Raw genomic sequence first — 19689 nt, 5'->3', positions numbered from 1 at the left:
ATTAGAGCCAAAAAGAGCAAAGTAATTTTACATATAATTTGATACACATCCTTACAGCTATAAATACATGTTCTCTGGGATCCCTTTAAAGAAAGCAATTCACACGAATATGGTGTGAAGGCAAAAAATATTTTGCATCAAATATATCAAGAGTATACAATGTTAAATTCTAAGGTATAATTAACACCACAATTGTCAAGTGAAAGTGCCTTTATTAATATCCCATGATTCTTATACTTAAGTTATTAAAAGCAATGACATTTTTTGTAGAGATGGGGGTCTCACTATGTTGCCCAGGCTGGTCTCAAACTTCTGGCCTCAAGCAATCCTCCTGCCTCGGCTTCCCAAAATGCTGGGATTACAGGCCTGAGACACCGTGCCAAGCTCAGCAATGCCATTCTGAAAACCATGCAGTTTAATGAACACAGACAATGGTATCACTCTTCATCATTTATGGGAAGACTCTCTTATACTTAAAACCCAAATAAGTGTGAATTTTCCTACCCCAAAATATTTTCATGCAGCCAGGTACCAAAAATGAAAGAAAAATGAGTATAATAAGTGCTCAAAGAAATCTTTCCAAAATAGTAGAAGAGCTCAACAACTTAAACTGGAGGACAACAGCAATTAGTTCAACAGGTTATTAAGCAGAGCTGACTTAAAAAAAAAAAAAGAACAAAATTGTTGGCTATCTGAAGTAGCTGAAGATTGTGAAGACAATGACCTAAAATGAAATTATAAGAAGATTGAAGACAAAAATTAAGAAGTAAAATCACCTTTAAAGGCAAAGCTAAAACTCCACCCACTGCAATCACCATCTCAAAAAAGATTGCTATTGATCGTGAAGAAACAAAATTGTTTGTGAACGAAGCTGCCTCAACCCTGCTGATCACCGTTTGTGAAAGATAAATTTACAGATTATAGAAAGATAAAAATTTAAACATGTTTTAAACTCAAATAATTATTATATTAAATATTGTCATGGTATTTTTGAATACATAAAAATAATAAGGAATGGAGGACACAAATCAGAATAAGAAAATGAATAGGAATAAAGAACTTGCTTCAAAATTGAGAAGATTTGACCTTCTCATAAGGATCATTATTCATCATTATCCTTCCTGTAAGATTTAACTTTCTCATTTACAGGAAACAGCCAGTCAGTCTAATTCATTAGTAGTATTATCATTATACTTACCAACTGAAGAATATTCCTAAAGAATATTCATGGCGACTGCAGTAAAATGTGATGAAGATGGCTAGACTTCCCATGTACTTTTTTTTTTTGAGACACAGTTTCACCCTGTCTCCCAGGCTGTAGTGCAGTGGCCTCATCTTGGCTCACTGCAACCTCCACCTTCTGGGTTCAAGCAATTCCCGTGCCTCAGCCTCCTGAGTAGCTGGGATTACAGGTGCGCACCACCACACCCAGCTAATTTTTTTGTATCTTTAGTAGAGATAGGGTTTCACCATTTTGGCCAGGCTGGTCTCAAACTCCTGACCTCGAGTGATCCTCCTGCCTTGGCCTCCCAAAGTGCCGGGATTACAAATAGGCATGAGCCACTGCGCCCGGCCCCAATGTACTTTAAATAAACCATCTCAAAAGAAAAACAAAAGCAAAATAAATAAAGCAATAGAATTAAACAATAACTTGGTAAACATTATCAATGTAACCATGAGGGACATTCATAGGAATGAAATATTTTCCAGGATTACAGTACTTACATTCTCAAAAATTTTCTATTGAAGTCTGTCTCCAAAACCTGAACCACGGGGAACAGTAGGACTGAAAACCATAAGGTTGACCTTGGGCGGCCACTCTCCGAAGTAAGATCTCCTTTGCTGCAAGTAAGACCAGATCCCACTACGCCGAGGCACACCAGCCTGGGCTTGCCTGGCGTGCATGAGCCCTCGGTGAGCGGCACCAAGCACCGCAGCGTCGTGTACAGCAGCAACGTTAGCACCAACAGGCTGGACACCACTCAGATGGCAATGATCAGGTACACGTTGACATCCACCAGCGCTGCCTCCTGGACCTCGACGCCCGCCAACGCATGCGATGAGGCTTTCCTCGCCTGTCTGCTCTCCGCCAGCGACACAACCACGGTGACTGTGGCAGTCAGCGCCAGCTCGCGGTGGTCCTTCACCAGCACCAGCAGGCGGTGGCGCGTAACTTTCACTTCGTTCAGGGTACTCGTGCTGATCTCGCCCAAGCACAGCCCCACGTGGAACGGGTGCTGCCAGTTGACAGATGCAGCTCTTGTGACAACCAGACGTCGTAGCTGGAGTCCACCCCGCGCACCTTCGCCACCACGTGGCCTGCACCCACTGAATGAGGGACCAGCCCACTCACAGCGCCGCCAGCCCACCCAAGGCGCCAGCAGCGCCGACAAAGTTGTCGTTCCAGCACTAATACCTGCAGCGTCACGCTGCTGCCCAGAGGCGGCATGCCAGCTTCGCGCGCTCTCATCTGGAACTGCAGCAGCTCCAGCTCCTCGTGGTCCAGTCGCTGGAGCGCGTACAACTTGCCGATCTCCGCGTGCACTGACACATGGCTAGACAGCGCGCGCTCACTCACCCGCTGTTCCATCAACAGCACATTCTCCTGAGCGTACCGGTCCCGCGCGTACACTGAAGCCGTGGCAGCCCCGCGGGTTGTTATTTTTACGAACACCATGTACTCGGGCTGCCCGAACGCCGGTGCGTTGTGGTTCACTGTTCGGTCACTTCCACGGACCTGATGGCTGTGGCTCACAATGAAAGCGAGCCCCATTCCGCACGATTACCACCAATTGATAGATTTGCTCTCTTCGTCCAGGGCGCTGTGGAGCACCAACGAATAGGTTCTCGGCAGGGCCTATTGAAGGTGGACACCAGCTTGAAGAGACGTGAGGCATCAGGGTGCGGGTCACCTGTCCCTTGGCACTGAAGTTGGGGTCAGTTACACTGATTAGGGCTATGACGGTACCCAGCGGAGCGTCCTCCTGTACAGGGAATGATAGCGACTTACTGCTAACTCTGGAACACTATCATTGATGTCCAAGACTTCTATCAAGTCTGTGCAGTGACCAAACAATGGGGAATTACCTTTGTCAACTGCCTGTATTTGAATCTTTCATTATTTAGTTTCCTCAAAACCTATCTTTACATTTACTTTTATTTCTTCACTGTCTGAATCTATGCGAAAAAGGGCTTCTATGTTAGGGAAGACATCAGTTGCAAAGAAACAATGTGGCTGTTTGAACCCTCGTTCAAATCCAAGGGGTTAAGTCTAATAACCAGTGTACTTTCTCCTGCATTTTCCAGTAATTTCATATGATAGACTGCTTTGTCAAACACTGGGCATCATTATTTACATCCAGCACTGTGATATGTAAGGCTTTGGTGCCTGTCAGCTCAGCTTTGCCCCCATCAGTTGCTTTGAGCACCAAGAGTAGCTCTGAAGTAACTTATCTATCTGAAAGAATTTTTAAAATACACCTTCGAGTGGTTTTACCTGCTCTTGGTTGGTATTTCCAGGGAAAAATAATCATTGGGGTACAGTATGTAAGTCATCAGAGCATTGGCCTCGATGTCGGCATCCCAGACATCCTCTAGTGAAACACGAGAATCAAGAGTCCTAGTTTCAGAAAGATTCTTTTGTGTTGCTGAGAACACTGGCAGGTTGTCTTCAATGTTCTTCACTTTCACCTCCACCTGGAAAACCTGTAGCAACTTGTCCACGATCACCTCCAGGTGGATGCTGCACTCCGAGATCCTCCCACACAGCTCCTTGAGGTTGATCAGAGAACTCACAAAAATGCCATTCTGCAGATTTACCTCCAGAAGGTCCCTGCAGCCTTTGGAATCCAACTGAAACAGGTGAAGTATCAGTTCCACCAGCTCCAGACCCAGGTCCGGCGTCATACAGCCCACGAAGATGCCATGTGCCGTCCTTGGCCTCTTCCAGGATGGTATAGTGGAGTTGGTCCTTCCCTGCTTCACAAAATTCAGGGAGCAGAAGCCAATGCTGTAGGCTCCGGGATTCCTGGCCACTTAGTCTGGCAGCTGTTATCATGCCTCTCTTTTGGTTAGTAAAACAATATTTCATGACTAGAAAGACTTAGTTCCTCTGAGACCTTTCGATTCCTTGTTCCTGAGGTTCCACATGATCTTAATGGGTGTTTGTAGTTTTTAAAGCACGGGAACAATGGAGCTTCTTTCTGATCTAAGAATAATCTGATTTTCTTCTGTTAAAAAATACTTTTCTTGGAGAACAACAATATCCTGTGGCTCAAAACATAAGTGCATTTGGTTTCATATTATTTCACTTACCTTCTTCCTTCCTGATTCCTGCATATGTTTATGTTTACGATTTCTTTCTCTCTCTCCTTTTTTTTTTTTTTTTGAGACGGAGTCTCACTCTGTTGCCCAGGCTGGAGTGCAGTGGCGCCATTTCGGCTCACTGCAAGCTCTGCCTCCCCGGTTCACGACATTCTCCTGCCTCAGCTTCCCGAGTAGCTGGGACTACAGGCACCCACCACCACACCCGGCCAATTTTTTGTATTTTTCAGTAGAGATGAGGTTTCACCATTTTAGCCAGGATGGTTTCCATCTCCTGACCTCGTGATCCACCGGCCTCGGCCTCCCAAAGTGCTGGAATTACAGGTGTGAGCCGCCTCACCAGGCCTGTTTATGTTTTTCTTTGTGAGCTTTCAACTCCTTTCCTATACTTTCTTGTGTGTGATCAGTACCTCTTCAAAGGTGAGTTTGTCTTACAAATCAGAATTCCAGGAAGAGTTTTATCTTGTATGTAGACATCTTAAATAAAGTACTACTGCACCAACTGTATTATCATGTGAATTAATATGAAAAAAGATCATATTTGCAGGATACTGATGTTACTATTGCTTTTGCTTTTTTCAGTTTTTGAAATAGGGTCTCACTTTGTCATCCAGGCTAGAGTGCAGTGGCATAATCATGGGTCACTGCAGCCTTGACCTCCTGGGCTCAAGCCATCCTCCCTCCTCACCCACCCAAGTAGCACTACAGTAGGGACTAAAGGCATATACCACCATGCCTGGCTTATATACACATAAGTACATATATATATGTAAGGAGAGCCCATCATATATATATATATATATGTTTACACACACACAGTACAAGGTATCCCTACGTTGCCCAGGTTGGTCTTGAACTCCTGGCCTCAAGCAATCCTCCCACCTTGCCTCCCAAAATGCTGTGATTACAGGTGTGAGCCACCATGCCTGGCCTTAAATGAGTATTGATGGAGAGATTAATGCACCTGTATACCTGAGACTTTTACAATTGATACGAGTTTTTACTAAGTTTTTTATATTATAAGACATCCGGGAGGATTTTTTTTTCAAATATCAGAGGGGGAAGTATATATTTTATAAACCTATTTGATATAATAACAAATACACGTCTAAACTCTGCATTAACTTAGCAGCTATAATTTCTAACAGCTGGAGACAGGGCATGGAGAGTATTAACACTGAAAGAATGCCATGCTTACATTCTTGCCACAGTTTTTTTTTTGTTTTGTTTTGGTTTTTTTGGTGTTCCTAAACTTGAACAATAATTTTAACTTTTATTTGAAGCTATTTGTGAAGTACATACTGAGTAACAAATTCAATCTCCATACTCAAAGACAAAGGGAAAGAAAAAAATAATTGCTAAGAGCCATAGGCAAGATGATAAATTCATGGCATTGGTGTTTGGTAACACTAGAATTAATAAATTTTTTTAAAAAATGAAATCATGGGTATCAGGTAACAACCAATTTCAGGAAAACACAATTGATATTGTAGTTTTGTCACTATGCAACTAAATTAGCTTTCATTTCTGAGTATATATCATCCAACCCTACCCTGTTTAAGATGACTAGAGAAGCTATTAAACTGCAACATATCAGATCAGTAGAAAACATTAATTTAATTTTCTCCTCAAACTTTTAATATTCATCTGTACTAAAGTATTTTCAATCTCAAAATTAAAAGTGTTCAAATTCTCTTCATTTTTAAGCATAAGCATGGCTCCTTCCTCAAAGTGAAAGAGCTAATACGTGAATATCATAAGCAATGCCTAATACTGATAAAGGAGCAGATAATGAAGAACTACTGGATAAAATTATGTAAATAACTGAAACATACATTTTCTTCTGCTAAATGAATAATACACACTGACACAGGTAACACTACAACTAAAACAAAGATGGAAAACATTTTTAAAATTCAAAGCATTTAACTTAATTGCTAAGATAAAGACATTTTTACCAATGAACTGCCCACCTACTTACTGCACTATTAAGGAAAAGCTGTAATCACTGAACATAGAAATCTGCTGTGGCAGTATAAGCTATGGTACACTACACATATTCTACGCATGGGGGAAAACACATTTTCACTTAAGAGATACAGATCAGTGAAATTTTTTGTTAATGCAAATACAATCAAATCAAAATTTAGATTGGAAATGAAATAACATGAAGTACTAACCTTACAAATACTTGTAATAAAAAGTGATTATGAAAGTAAATCATCAGAACTGCAACCTATATCACATATCTGTATTGGAAAATATTAGTGTATTCAGAATAAATTATTATTTTAAAAAATTTAAGTACCAAACAACGGCTGACCCACTGGATAGGATAAAAATATTCAAAAACTCCTGGAATAAATTATATTACAAAGGTATCACTAGAAATATTCCAGCATAAATGGAATGTAAACAAAAATGAAATATTCTGATATATATTTGAGAAAATGCGGTAAGAGAAAGTATTATTCATAAAGCACAAAAAGAAAATGAAAACGTAATAACCCACCTTCCTAGAGTGGTCTCCTCCAATAGACTGATCTTCCTCGTCCACATCTACCACTGGGCACGGTGGAAGGCTGGGGCTGAAGGCCATGAGGTCAGTCTTGGGCGGGGGCGGGGGCGGGGGCGGGCCCTCCCCAGAACACACCCTCTGCCGCCTCTGCTGCGAGTAAGGCCAGCTCCCCATCGCGCTAGAGCACATCAGTGTGGGCTTCACCTGCCCACGTGCGCTCTCGGTGGGCTCCGCCGAGCACCGCAGTGCAGTGTACAGCAGCAGCGTGAGCACCAGCAAGCTGGACACCGCGCAGATGGCAATGATCAGGTACACGTTGACGTCCACCAGAGCCACCTCGGGCGCTACGCCCACTGAAGCCCGCGACGAGGCCTTGGGTGCCTGGCTACCCTCCACAAGCGACACAAGCACAGTGGCCGTGGCCGTCAGCGCCGGTTCGCCGTGGTCCTTTACCAGCACCAATAGGCGCTGGTGTGGCAAGTCATCCTCATCTAGAGTGCGCGTCGTACTGATCTCGCCCGTGTACAGCCCCACGCGGAACGGGATGCGTGTGCCAACCGCCGCCAACTGCAATTCATAAGACAGCCACGCGTTGTATCCCGAGTCAGCGTCCACTGCGCGCACTTTCGCCACTACGTGACCTGCACCCACCGACCTTAGCACCAGCTCACTGACTGCACCTCCCGCGCTGCCAGCGGGAGACGCCAGCAGCGCGGGAGCGTTGTCATTCTCGTCCAGCACGAACACTTGCAGCGTCACATTGCTGCTCAGAGACGGCACGCCAGCGTCACGCGCGCTCACCTGGAACTGCAGCAGCTCCAGCTCCTCGTGGTCCAGCGGTTGCAGCGCGTACACTTTGCCGCTCTCCGAGTGCACCGATACGTAGCTCGACAGCGCGCGCTCGCCCACCCGCCGCTCCACCAGCGAGTAGGACACCAGCGCGTTCTCCTGCGTGTCCGCGTCCCGCGCAGACACCGTGAAGATGTGGCAGCCCGGCGGGTTGTTCTCCTTCACGAACACCGTGTACTCGGACTGCGCAAACGCCGGCGCGTTGTCGTTCACGTCGGCCACCTCCACGGACACGCTGGCCGTGGCACACAGCGAAGGCGAGCCTCCGTCCCGCGCGGTCACCACCAGCTCATAGGCCGACACTCTCTCGCGGTCCAGGGCGCTGTCCAGCACCAACGAGTAGTAATTCTTGTAGGTGGACACCAGCTTGAAGGGGACGTGGGGCGTCAGAGAGCAGGTGACCTGTCCGTTGGCTCCTGAATCATGGTCAGAAACGCTGATCAGGGCAATGACGGCGCCCACTTGAGCATCTTCTTTCACTGGGAGAGACAGAGAAGTGACAATCACCTCAGGTGAATTATCATTTTCATCCAGTAGTTCCACTAGGACTGTGCAGTGACCAACCATAGGTGGGTTTCCCTTATCTGTAACATCTACATGAATTTCATAAGTGTTACTGTCCTCAAAGTCAATAGCATCATTTACTTTTATTTCTCCCGTCCTTTCGTTTATCCAAAACTTCCTTCTTATCGTGGGTGGGACCAAAGGGCTAAATGAATACATCATTTCCTTGTTTATTCCTTCATCCGAATCAGAAGCGTTGAGCCATATAACTAATGTTTGGTTCACTTGATTTTCATACATCTTAACTTCATAAACCGGTCTGTCAAAGATAGGAGCGTTATCATTGGCATCTAACACCAGGATCAGCAAAGAAACAGATCCGGTAAATTCAGGTTTGCCTCCATCAGTTGCTGTCAATAACAACTTTAGCTGAGGATTTTCTTCACGATCCAGCAGCTTCCGCAGAACAAGCACTGGGAATTTGTCTTTGTCTTTTTTGTTTATAGTATCAAGAACAAAATACTCATTTGGACTGAGTTCGTAAGTAAGCAATGCGTTCTCTCCAACATCCGCATCAGATGCGCCTTCTAGTGGAAATCGAGAGTCAAGCAGTCTGGATTCAGGTATTGAGAGCTTTTGTTCTGTTACGGAGAACCTGGGCGGATTGTCGTTAATGTCCTTCACTTCCACGTCCACATGGAAAACCTGCAGCGGCCTGTCCACGATCACCTCCAGGTGGATGCTGCACTCCGCGCTCCTCCTGCACAGCTCCTCGCGGTCTATCCGAGAATTCACAAACAAAATGCCATTCTGCAGATTTACCTCCAGAAGGTCCCCGTGTGTTTTGGACGCCACCCGGAACAGGCGCGGCACCAGCTCCGCCAGCTCCAGCCCCAGGTCCTGCGTGATACGGCCCACGAAGGAGCCGTGTTTGGCCTCCTCGTAGACGGAGTAGTGGAGCTGGCCGCTCCCCACTTCCCAGGCTGTGAGGAGAAGAAACGAGAGCAGCGCACACTGGACCCCCAGGCAGCTACATCTGGAAACCATCTTATGCTTCTCTTGTTTTACAAATCGACGAATCAGCGGTCTAGAATGCACATACGATCTGACATTTTCTGTCCTATTTCTTACATCTATTTTTTATCAAAATGGCTGAGATCTCAGAATGAAGCTACTTCCTAGTCCTTGAGAAACTGGCAGATGCCTTTGTTCTAAAAAGCTATTTTGTGGACCACAGCGACATCCGGTGGCTTTAGGTGTAAGTGCAAGTCCATGAGTTCACAACTTTTCTTTCATTCGTATGTTAATTCTTTTTTTTTATGTATTTTTATGTCTATGAACTTTCAAAGCCTCACATTACGTCTCTTTATAGTTAATAATAATAAATGTTGATCCCACGTGCAATGTTTTCTTAAATGTAGAATCTCAGAGTAGTGATTTCTTCCCTAACCACATGATTATAAATACCTGAATTTCAAAATGCCCTTAGTATTTGCATACTAGTGAGTATACTAATAGTTTATTAAATGACAAGTTTAGTTCCCTTTAAGTTCTGACACTTAACTTACTTCTCTTTCTCATTATTTTGAGATTTAATAAAGTTTGTTTAGACACTAATGTCAAGCATCAACTATCTGTGAGGTGTTTATAACTCCGAAGATCTAGTCATCACTAGAATTTAGAGATCATTAGCTTCAACATCAGACATTTCTCATTTAGATTCCTATTATCCTACTCGCTAGCCACATGACGGGAAAATCATTTAACCTCTTCCTGCTCCATGTTCCAGTTTTATAACTTTGGCCTAATACTAATATGGTGGTTGTGTGAATTATAATATATTAAGTGCTTGCAATAGTACCTTAAGGAGAGTGAGTGATTCATAAATGGAAACTATTCTCAGGCCTCAATTTGGCCACATTTGTTTTGATGAGGCTCAATACTAAATTTGGCTCATCAGGCAAAATTATTACCTATAGAATGCCTTAATTATTGCTACTGCACAGGCTGAGAGTGGTGGTTTCCGTATTTAAGAAAAGAGAAAAGTGCTGTTACAGAAAAATCCTTTATACAAGGAGAAGTTTCATTTTGTAATATCTTACATGGGCAAAAAGAATCTTAATTATAATTCTAAATAAAGTAATTAACAAATTTATTATATCTGCTTTCAGAGACAAATGCTTTCAACCCTGTTATATTTACACTTTTCAAATGCTCAAAAGACACAGTTCGGAATGTATTTAATAATTTTATCAGTGTCAATGAAGTTTTTCATTACCACTTGCGGTAAAAATATTTTTTCTCTCTCAAAGTTCTTGAAATCAAATATTCAGGAATGAAAATGTAATATATCTGTGCTGCTGAAAAAACTTGGGTTTTCTATATTTCCAAGAAAGGAAAACTTAATAACAGAAATTTTGGTCCTATACAAGTGTTAATTTATTTTATTTAATGATGTTTTGGCTTTTCTAAAGAATATTTTTAAATGTGTCAATAACTTTAAACTTTTTTATTAAAATCTGAATGACAGAGCAACAATATTTATGAATAAGAAAACTGACAGAAATGGGTGTCACTTAATCCATCAGTTTATGTGTCCTACTAAATTCTGTTTCTATACTTCTCTACTCCTTTGGCATGCCTCTTGCATCAAAATTCATTCGAATTCTGATTTTAGAAATTACTTTTTTATAAACCCTGAATTAAAATGTAATGAGCTACGTACCAAAATATCAACGTTTGTTTTAGCTATCTGGAGTGTAAAATAAGTTTGCCATTGATCAATCATCTCCACACACAAAATAATAAAAACTAAACTCAATTTCTACTAATGTACATTTTATACCAAGTAATAACATAAATATCCCAATGTAGATGTCTAACATTGAATAAAAAGTAGGGAGTAGTTAAATTACTCTTTTTTTTTTTTTTTGAGACAGAATCTTGCTGTCACCCAGGCTGAAGTGCAGTGGTGTCATCACAGTTCACTGCAGCCTCAATGCCCCAGGCTCAAGTGTTTCTCCAACCTCAGCCTCCTGAGTAGTTGGGACTACAGATGTGTGCCACCATGCCCGGCTAATTTTTTTTTTTTTTTTTTTTTTTTTTTTTTTTTTTGTGGAGACGAGTCTCACTACATTGGTCTCAAACTGCTGGGCTCAAGGGACCCTCCCACCTTGGCCTCCCAAAATGTTGGGATTACGGGTGTCAGGCCACCACATCTTTTTAGATTGCAGAAACTTGCACATCAAGTATTAAATAGGGCTACGGATCTAAAATTTCAGTTGTATGAGAATCATCTCAGGTGTGCTTTAAAATGAAAATTTGCTCATACAACCCATTTCAGAATTTCTGAGGTGGTCTTAAACCAGAACATTCAATGAGGACTTAGGTGCTGCTAATGCAGTAGCATTAGTAGGTCTAAGGATAGGTTGACCATAGGCCCCAATTTGTCTGGGACAGGCTCAGTTTAGGTCTGTGATCTTGTATACTTATTTACAGCACCCCCTTTGCTCTCAAAGTGTCTAAGATATTGGGTGATAACTTAGTTTTCCCTATATAGTAACTACAACTTGAAAAGAGCTGGCATAGGAGGAGCTTCATTATTGTTTCATGATTCTGACTTGAATTGAGGAATGTTAACTACAGATGCATATAAGGAGAGCTATTACGCAAAATAGGAAAGTGTCTGTTCTACTCTCACCTCTCTGTTTTGAATTTGACAGCCTGTTTTGAATTTTACCTTCTCTGGATCCCAGTGCGTTCATGTTTGCTAATGACCTCAAAAGATAAATTTATTACTAAGGTATTCACAGCCCTTCTGAGAATTTGCGTATGATGAGAGCTTATATTCTGAGAGAGAATAGAGATTAATATGAAGGACTAAATTACCAATTCCATCAACACAGCCATCAATAATAAAGAATACATTTTATGATTATTGATGACATAGTAAATGCTTAGTAAGTACTAGCTCTAAGGAGACTGGAGGACTTAGGGTGGGGGACAAATGACATCTGTAGCATCCCTCTATTCACATCAAATAATCCAATACCTGGGCCCAAGTTTAAATGACACATGAAACTTGAAAATGTGCAAAGACAAAGATACTTGAAAGTATAAGCCTATATTCAAGGTGAGTTGTGCTGCTAGACAGATGTAGATAGGCTTAATGACAGGAGCTCAGAGACCAAGTTTTGAAAGAAAATGACAAAAAAAAACTAGGCACGGTGACTCACACCTTTAATCCCAGCACTTTGGGAGGCCGAGGTTGGAAGATCACAAGGTCAGGAGTTCAAGACCAGCCTGGCCAACATGATGAAACCCCATCTCTACTAAAAATACAAAAATTAGCCGGGCGTGGTGGCACATGCCTGTAATCCCAGCTATTCAGGAGGCTGAGGCAGGAGAATGGCTTGAACCCAGGAGGCAGAGGTTGCAGTGAGCTGAGATCATGCCACTGCCCACCAGCCTGGGTGGTAGAAAAAGACTCCATCTCAGAAAAAAAAAAAAAAAAAGAAAGACAAAAAACATGTAATATTGTAGCATATTCCAAATGTGTGTTTTAAGAGAAAATTTAAAATTTAAAATATTTTTATTTAAATAAATGTTACTTGCATTTTCATAGTTATTATTGTGGCTCTATTCTCAAGGCCATTCTGATCTTTCTCCACTAAGTTTTTAATTAAGTAATACCTTGTAAAATATCTGACACAATATTAAATAAAATAGCTGAAAGAGAAAGAAAAATATAAACTACATAACAAAAACTCAACAGGCGAAATTTTTAAAACCGTAAATTAGAAAACAAACAAATAGCTTGCACTAAAGATAGAGTGTGGAAAACCACCATTTTGAAAGTCACATACTACAATTCAGGAAATATAACAGGTAGTGACATTAAAGAGGCAAATCTCATATCCAGAGTTCTGCCTTGTGTTATGTATGAGCTGAGAGGAGAGAAAGAGTTTTTTAAAAACCGGATTTCTGTCTTATAGATTACTGACAGAAAAAGTTAATTCTCATCTAAACTGGTAAGGGTAATGTTTTAAGTTACAGACTATAAATTTCAAAAGAACTCAAAGTTTGGAATCTTTACATGGCTGATCATTTTACCACTAACTGGAGAAAATTTCAATTAAAAGGAGAATGTCTTCTTGAAGAAAGAAAACATTTGTTAAAAAAGTATTTTCTCCAATTTCTGTAAACAGAATTTCAAAAAATTGTCTAAATGTAGACAAAATTTCAGTCAACATTTCCCGAATTATCTACATTCTCAGGCATTTAAAAACATGTTTTATGCAAGTTGAAATGAAGGCTGTGTTTATAACATTTATTGACATAATTTGATTCCTAAAGTGAAGCAACTGTTCTCTAAAGTTTAGGGGAAGTTTCTTATCAAAATGATAGATACTGAGGGATGCTGAACAATCAGATGTTAACAACGTCTCCATCCAGAGAAATGTAGAGAACTACAAACTTAACAAGGTAACAATTGCTATATATTTTTGCTTGGGTTTCTTATAAACAATACAAGTAGACTAAAATACTACGCATCATTTAGAAATAAATAAATGATAGTGATGTTAATGTTTTATGAATGACTAACAACTAAATTGGTTTTCAAGTGTTATGGCAGCATAGCATCAGAAATTCAATGTCACTTTAATCACAAATTTAAATAAAATTGATTCAGCACCCAATAAATACCTATTTAATATACGATTTATAATTCTCACTAGAAGTCAAGATAAAGTCGGCTCCAATATTAAGGGGTTTACTTTATAAGAAAAAAATCTGCTGATTTCTAGAAAAATGAATAAAACTATTAGGATGGCCCCTGGGAGTAATTGAAAACATCTTTCAAGAAAAAATAAATAATTATATAAATAAATAAAATACTAGAACAACCCACCTTCCCAGATAAATCTGAAGAAGCAGAGGGTTCTCCCGTTCGCTCTGTAGATCCAGCACAAGGAGAAAGGCCCGGGCTGAAAGCCATGAGGTCAGTCTTCGGTGGACCCTCCCCAGAGCACACCCTCTGCCTCCTCTGCTGCGAGTATGACCAACTCCCCACCTCGCTGGAACACACCAGCGTAGGCTTGCCCAGCGCGCACTCTCCCTCGGTGGGCAGCGCAGAGCACCGCAGCGCAGTGTACAGCAGCAGCGTGAGGACCAACAGGCTGGACACGGCGCAGATGGCGATGATCAGGTACACGTTGACATCCACCAGCGTTACCTCGGCGCCCGTGGCGCCCACTGACGCCCGCGAAGATGCCTTTGGCGCCTGGCCGCTGTCCACCAGCGACACCAGCACAGTGGCCGTGGCTGTCAGCGCTGGCTCCCCGTGGTCTTTCACCAGCACCAGTAGGCGGTGGCGCGGTGCGTCCGTCTCATCTAGGGCTCGTGTCGTGCTGATCTCACCAGTGTACAGCCCCACGCGGAACGGGATGCGCGCGCTGACCGTTTCTGGCTGCACCTCGTATGAAAGCCACGCGTTGTAGCCTGAGTCGGCGTCCACTGCGCGCACCTTCGCCACCACCACGCCGGCGCCCACCGACCGCAGCACCAGCTCGCTGACTGCGCCGTCAGTGCCCCTCGTCCGAGGTGCCAGCAGCACCGGCGCATTGTCATTCTCGTCCAGCACGAATACCTGCAACGTCACGTTGCTGCCCAGAGGCGGCACGCCCGCGTCGCGCGCGCTCACCTGGAACTGCAGCAGCTCCAGCTCCTCGTGGTCCAGCGGCTGCAGCGCGTACACCTTGCCGCTCTCCGCGTGCACCGACACGTAGCTCGACAGCGCGCGCTCGCCCACCCGCCGCTCCACCAGCGAGTAGGACACCAGCGCGTTCTCCTGCGCATCCGCGTCCCCCGCCGACACTGTGAAGATGTGGCAGCCCGGTGGGTTGTTCTCCTTCACGAACACCGTGTACTCGGACTGCGCGAACGCTGGTGCGTTGTCGTTCACGTCGGCCACCTCCACAGACACGCTGGCCGTGGCCCACAGAGAAGGCGAGCCCCCATCCCGCGCGGTCACCACCAGCTCATAGGCCGACATACTCTCGCGGTCCAGGGCGCTGTCCAGCACCAACGAGTAGTAATTCTTGTAGGTGGACACCAGCTTGAAAGGGACGTGGGGCGTCAGGGAGCAGGTCACTTGCCCGTTGGCATCTGCGTCTAGGTCAGTCACACTAATCAGGGCAATAACTGTCCCCAGTCGTGCGTCCTCTTTTACAGGAAGCGAGAGCGTTTTGATAATCAACCGTGGAGCATTGTCATTTACATCCACAACTTCCACAAGAACTGTACAATGACCAGCCAGTGGTGGGAAGCCTTTATCGACAGCCTCTACTGGGATCTTGTGTGCTCTACTTTCTTCAAAATCCATGTGTCCTATCACCGTGATTGCCCCACTTACGGGGTCCATGTGGAACTTGGATTTTATATCTGGAGAAACGTCACTGGAGAAGGAGTAAATAATATCCCCATTCAAGCCTTCGTCTAAATCTGAGGCATTGGGGTGTATCACCAGCGTTCCGATAGAAGCGTTTTCTGGTAATTTCACCGTATAGAGGGTTCTGTCGAACACTGGGGCATTGTCATTGACGTCCAGTACTGTGATGAGTAACTGAACAGTGCCAGTCAGTTCAGGTTTGCCTCCATCGGTGGCCGTGAGCAATAAATGAAGCTCCGGAGTTTTTTCTCTGTCTAAAAGTTTCCGTAATACAAGCCCAAGAGGTTTTACCTGCTGGTTGCTGGTTGGCACATCCAGGGAGAAATACTCATTGGGGCTCAGTCTGTAAGTGAGCAAGGCGTTCTCCCCGATATCTGCATCGGACGCGCCCTCTAGTGGAAACCGAGAGTCAAGCGGCCTGGATTCCGCGATGAACAGGTTCTTTTGTGTCGCTGGGAACACGGGAGGGTTGTCGTTAATGTCCTTCACCTCCACGTCCACATGGAAAACCTGCAGCGGCCTGTCCACGATCACCTCCAGGTGGATGCTGCACTCCGCACTCCGCCCACACAGCTCCTCGCGGTCCATCCGAGAATTCACAAACAAAATGCCATTCTGCAGATTTACCTCCAGAAGGTCCCCGCGGCCTTTGGAATCCAACTGGAACAGGCGCGGCACCAGCTCCCCCAGCTCCAGCCCCAGGTCCTGCGCAATGCGGCCGACGAAGGTGCCGTGTTTGGCTTCCTCCGGGACGGAGTAGTGGAGCTGGCCGCTCCCTACCACCCACATCGCCAGGATCAGAAGCGAGAGCAGTAGAGGCTGACCCTCTGGATCTCCTCGACTTGAGTACAACATTTCAAATACTAAGTCTTCTTCTAATTAGTGAAAACTGCCTTCAAATTAGGAGAAATCATCTGATTTCGTCAGTCCCCTTCTGCTGTGTTCGCCATTGTTCAGCATAGAGAGAGTGAAAAAGAATTGAGCCTCTTTCCCGTGGGAAAAGGGCTGTATTTGTCTAGATTCAGAGAGAACATCGCGGCAAAGAGTGACATCACGTGGCCCAAAGTGTAAGTACATATTTTATGAATAAAATTTTCACAACTATTCTGCAAGACTTATTTCATTTTCTTAATTTTTTCTTAAGTAATCATTGTTGAAACAGAATATCCCGTTTCTCTTGCTGGAGCCTTCTTAGCAGACTGACCGCCTCTAAAAGTTTTGTATGACCTTGATTGTGGTTTTCTCACCCCTGAGAAAACTCTCCACTTAAGTTTTAAATAACGACAGAAATGAAGTAAAAATTAAAATGATTCCATTGAGCAATCATGAATTTTAAATTACAAAATTCCTTTGTTCTGGAATTCAGAATCTCCCATATGGCTCGAAATGGGATTCTGGTGTAAGAGAAATCCAGGAGTTGCAATCTCTAGTGAATATAGGAGCCCAGAAATCTACTGATGAAAAAGAAACTTGGTCATTTCTGGGGAAAGGAATCAAGAAAAAGGAGCAACCAACTGAGGTAGTGTTCTTGAGTAATTCTATGAATTGAAAAGGTAGAAAATATTGCAAGAAAAGCGAGAATTGACTTTAAGGTCTTATGTTGCGTGGGGAGAAAATATATTTTTCTCTTTTGTAGCATTTATACAATCTGTTTCCAGAAATGTGTTTGTTTGATTCTTTCCAAGTGTTATCATTTATGAATAATCTCTTCTTTGTAATCTCCAATATAGTTTGTATTATATGTTATTACAATATGTTTTGATTTCATTATTACTCATCCTTAGTACTCAGGGCAATTTCTGTTTTTAAAGTTATGCTTGAGATTATTTACCTGCCTAAGTTCTACAAAGTTCTCTTGTGAGTTTTACTATCTTATTCCAACGTGCAAGTCGATTAATTAAATCTAGATTTTAGTGTATCTCAAGCCTAAAGGCAAAATCGTGACAGTTTATTGTGCCATTAATGTTTTTGCATGTTTATCTTTTATTTCATATTTCTACTGATAACAGCCTAAGAGGTGCTTTTAACAATTGCTTCTGGCCTTGATTATTGCAGTAGCTTCTGAGTTTGTCTTCCCGTTCAACCTTCTTTTAAAAGTCGTGATTTATTTTGCTCCAAGTAGTTTAATAGTTCCCAAATACTTCTAAAGAATGGCCAAATTCCTTAATCACTCGCGGCCATTTAGTTTATTGCTCAAAAATCAAGAGATCTTCTTACATTGGTTTTCCTGCCTTCATTCTCTGCAGACTGTGTGTTTTAAAAAGGGGACCTTTCTATGTGTCATATTGATGCTTTTCTGTGTCTTCCATTTTCCTTATGTTTTCTCCTTCCAAGAAATGTCTATTATTCTCGATATTCTCCCAGGGGGAAACTTACTTATTTAAAAACCACTGAAACACATCATGCTCCTTCAAGTATTTCCTCAAAAATTCAAATAGGAAATTATTGTCTTTCAACTTCAACCTCACTCTGATTTACCTCTTTTGTACCTGTTACATTATCTTGCCTTGCATTGTTGTGACTCTTATTCTTTATTTGACCTCAAATTTTAAAGCCAGAAGCTGGGTCTCAATAATAATTCCGGACATGGAGATATGCTGTTAGAAATCTATAAGGGTCCTATTTAATGTTTAATGAAGACTGGTTATTACAATCTTCTCTACTTGCTAAGAAAGCATTTTAGGCTGGACGCAGTGGCTCCTGCCTGTAATTCCGGCATTTTGGGAGGCCGAGGTTGGTGGATCACGAGGTCAGGAGATGGCGACCATCCTGGCTAACACGGTGAAACCCCATCTCTACTAAAAATACAAAAAATTAGCCTGGCATGGTGGCCTGCGCCTGTAATCCCAGCTACTCCGGAGGCTGGGAAAGGAGAATCACTTGAACCCAGGAGGCAGAGGTTGCAATGAGCCGAGATCGCGCCGCTGCACTCCAGCCTGGGAGATAGAGCGAGACTCCGTCTCAAAAAAAGAAAAGAAGGAAGGGAGGGAGGGAGGGAGGGAGGGAGGGAGGAAGGAAGGAAGGAAGGAAGGAAGGAAGGAAGGAAGGAAGGAAGGAAGGAAGGAAGGAAGGAAGAAGGAAGGAAGGAAGGAAGGAAGGAAGGAAGGAAAGAAAGAAAGAAAGAAAGAAAGAAAGAAAGAAAGAAAGAAAGAAAGAAAGAAAGAAAGAAAGAATTTTAAAAGGCTATTCTACAACACTCTACATAAATGGTCTACTTAATTCATAGAACTACAACATAAATTGACTTCAAATCATCATCAAAATATTATCGTATACTTCTTTTTAAGAAAAATACTATTAATGGAAAGAAACATACAAAGATCTCAAACACATACTCAGCCCTCTGCAAGGTCTCAGGCAACTTTTAAATATGGGAAACATACAGCTACCAATGTAAGATAGTCTACACATTCCTTGGAAGGACTTTAACCATTCCAGAAAATTTTTTTCCACATAGGTGGTATTAACTTGACTTTCCTAAACCCATAATAACCTTTAGATTTTTTTCATTCCACCACACAACACTCAAAGTATTGAAACATCCTAGGTTAATCTAAAAATGACTTTATAAAAGATAATTTTACATAAAAATAAGATTAGTATGGACGGTCATAATGACTTTCTGACATTTTAGGTTTCCTTCTTGCAATCACTAACTTCTTTTCTTTTAAGAATGATAACTAAATTTTATTATGTACCTATCACTTGCCAGACTTTATTCTTGATAATTTATAACTATTAACTTACTTGATACAAAAAGTATATGCAGTAGAATTCACATTTATCATGCATACATATAAAGCCAAGGAACTGAATAACAAATCCTTTACCAAAGACTACATATACAAAAATTGGTAAAGGGAGGACTTGATTTAGAGAGCTTCAGAATCCACAATACTTAATAACTAACTTCTGGCACATTTCAATCCCAGAAATACTTAATAGCTAAAAGCATCACCATAATTAGAATAGTGAAAAGTATTAATGTACAAGAAACAGGTTTAGACTTTCTCATTGTGAAAGCACAACCCCAAATTCAAATATC

The 19689-nt window shown here is 42.5% G+C and overlaps 2 protein-coding genes and 2 pseudogenes across 7 annotated transcripts in view; all 4 read right to left on the bottom strand.

The window, feature by feature from the left end:
• PCDHA2 (protocadherin alpha 2) overlaps positions 1–19689 on the bottom strand; it is a 99180-nt gene that overhangs the window by 27583 nt on the left and 51908 nt on the right. The window contains exon 1 of one of the 2 annotated variants that reach the window (XM_077937131.1): positions 14106–16613. The exons of the other annotated variant lie outside the window; for it this stretch is intronic. Within the exon in view, the coding sequence (XP_077793257.1) occupies positions 14106–16499 (2394 nt within the window). The 5' untranslated portion in view covers positions 16500–16613. Of the gene's footprint in view, positions 1–14105; positions 16614–19689 lie in introns of those variants that run through there. 2 annotated transcript variants of the gene reach the window in all.
• LOC144329536 (protocadherin alpha-2 pseudogene) lies at positions 1277–19036 on the bottom strand (annotated as a pseudogene). 3 transcript variants are annotated; one of them, XR_013394885.1, is made up of 3 exons: positions 18921–19036; positions 1596–4317; positions 1277–1497 (listed from the first exon to the last, which is right to left on the bottom strand). The product of XR_013394885.1 is annotated as a protocadherin alpha-2 pseudogene, transcript variant X1 (transcript). The 3 variants fall into 3 exon arrangements; XR_013394887.1 differs by having other exon boundaries at positions 1277–1488; XR_013394886.1 differs by having other exon boundaries at positions 1277–1483; positions 1585–4317; positions 18921–19035.
• LOC106998967 (protocadherin alpha-9 pseudogene) lies at positions 2937–3906 on the bottom strand (annotated as a pseudogene). Its single transcript, XR_013394888.1, has one exon. The product of XR_013394888.1 is annotated as a protocadherin alpha-9 pseudogene (transcript).
• LOC144329468 (protocadherin alpha-10) lies at positions 5709–9361 on the bottom strand. The gene is made up of 2 exons (XM_078004530.1): positions 6836–9361; positions 5709–5732 (listed from the first exon to the last, which is right to left on the bottom strand). The coding sequence occupies exons 1-2, from the start codon at positions 9239–9241 to the stop codon at positions 5709–5711; spliced, it is 2430 nt and encodes an 809-aa protein (XP_077860656.1). The 5' UTR covers positions 9242–9361.

The sequence above is a fragment of the Macaca mulatta genome, chromosome 6 (genome assembly GCF_049350105.2).
Source record: "Macaca mulatta isolate MMU2019108-1 chromosome 6, T2T-MMU8v2.0, whole genome shotgun sequence".
In the NCBI taxonomy this organism is placed as follows: Eukaryota; Metazoa; Chordata; class Mammalia; order Primates; family Cercopithecidae; genus Macaca; species Macaca mulatta.
This window is presented reverse-complemented; position numbering and strand designations above follow the sequence as displayed.

Coding starts and splice junctions, on each gene's coding strand:
- LOC144329468 (XM_078004530.1), bottom strand. CDS start 9,241: ATGGTTTCCAGATGTAGCTGCCTGGGGGTCCAGTGTGCGCTGCTCTCG. Junction 5,733..6,835: donor GAGGAGACCACTCTAGGAAG/GTGGGTTATTAC, acceptor TATTAATTCTAG/TGTTACCAAACACCAATGCC.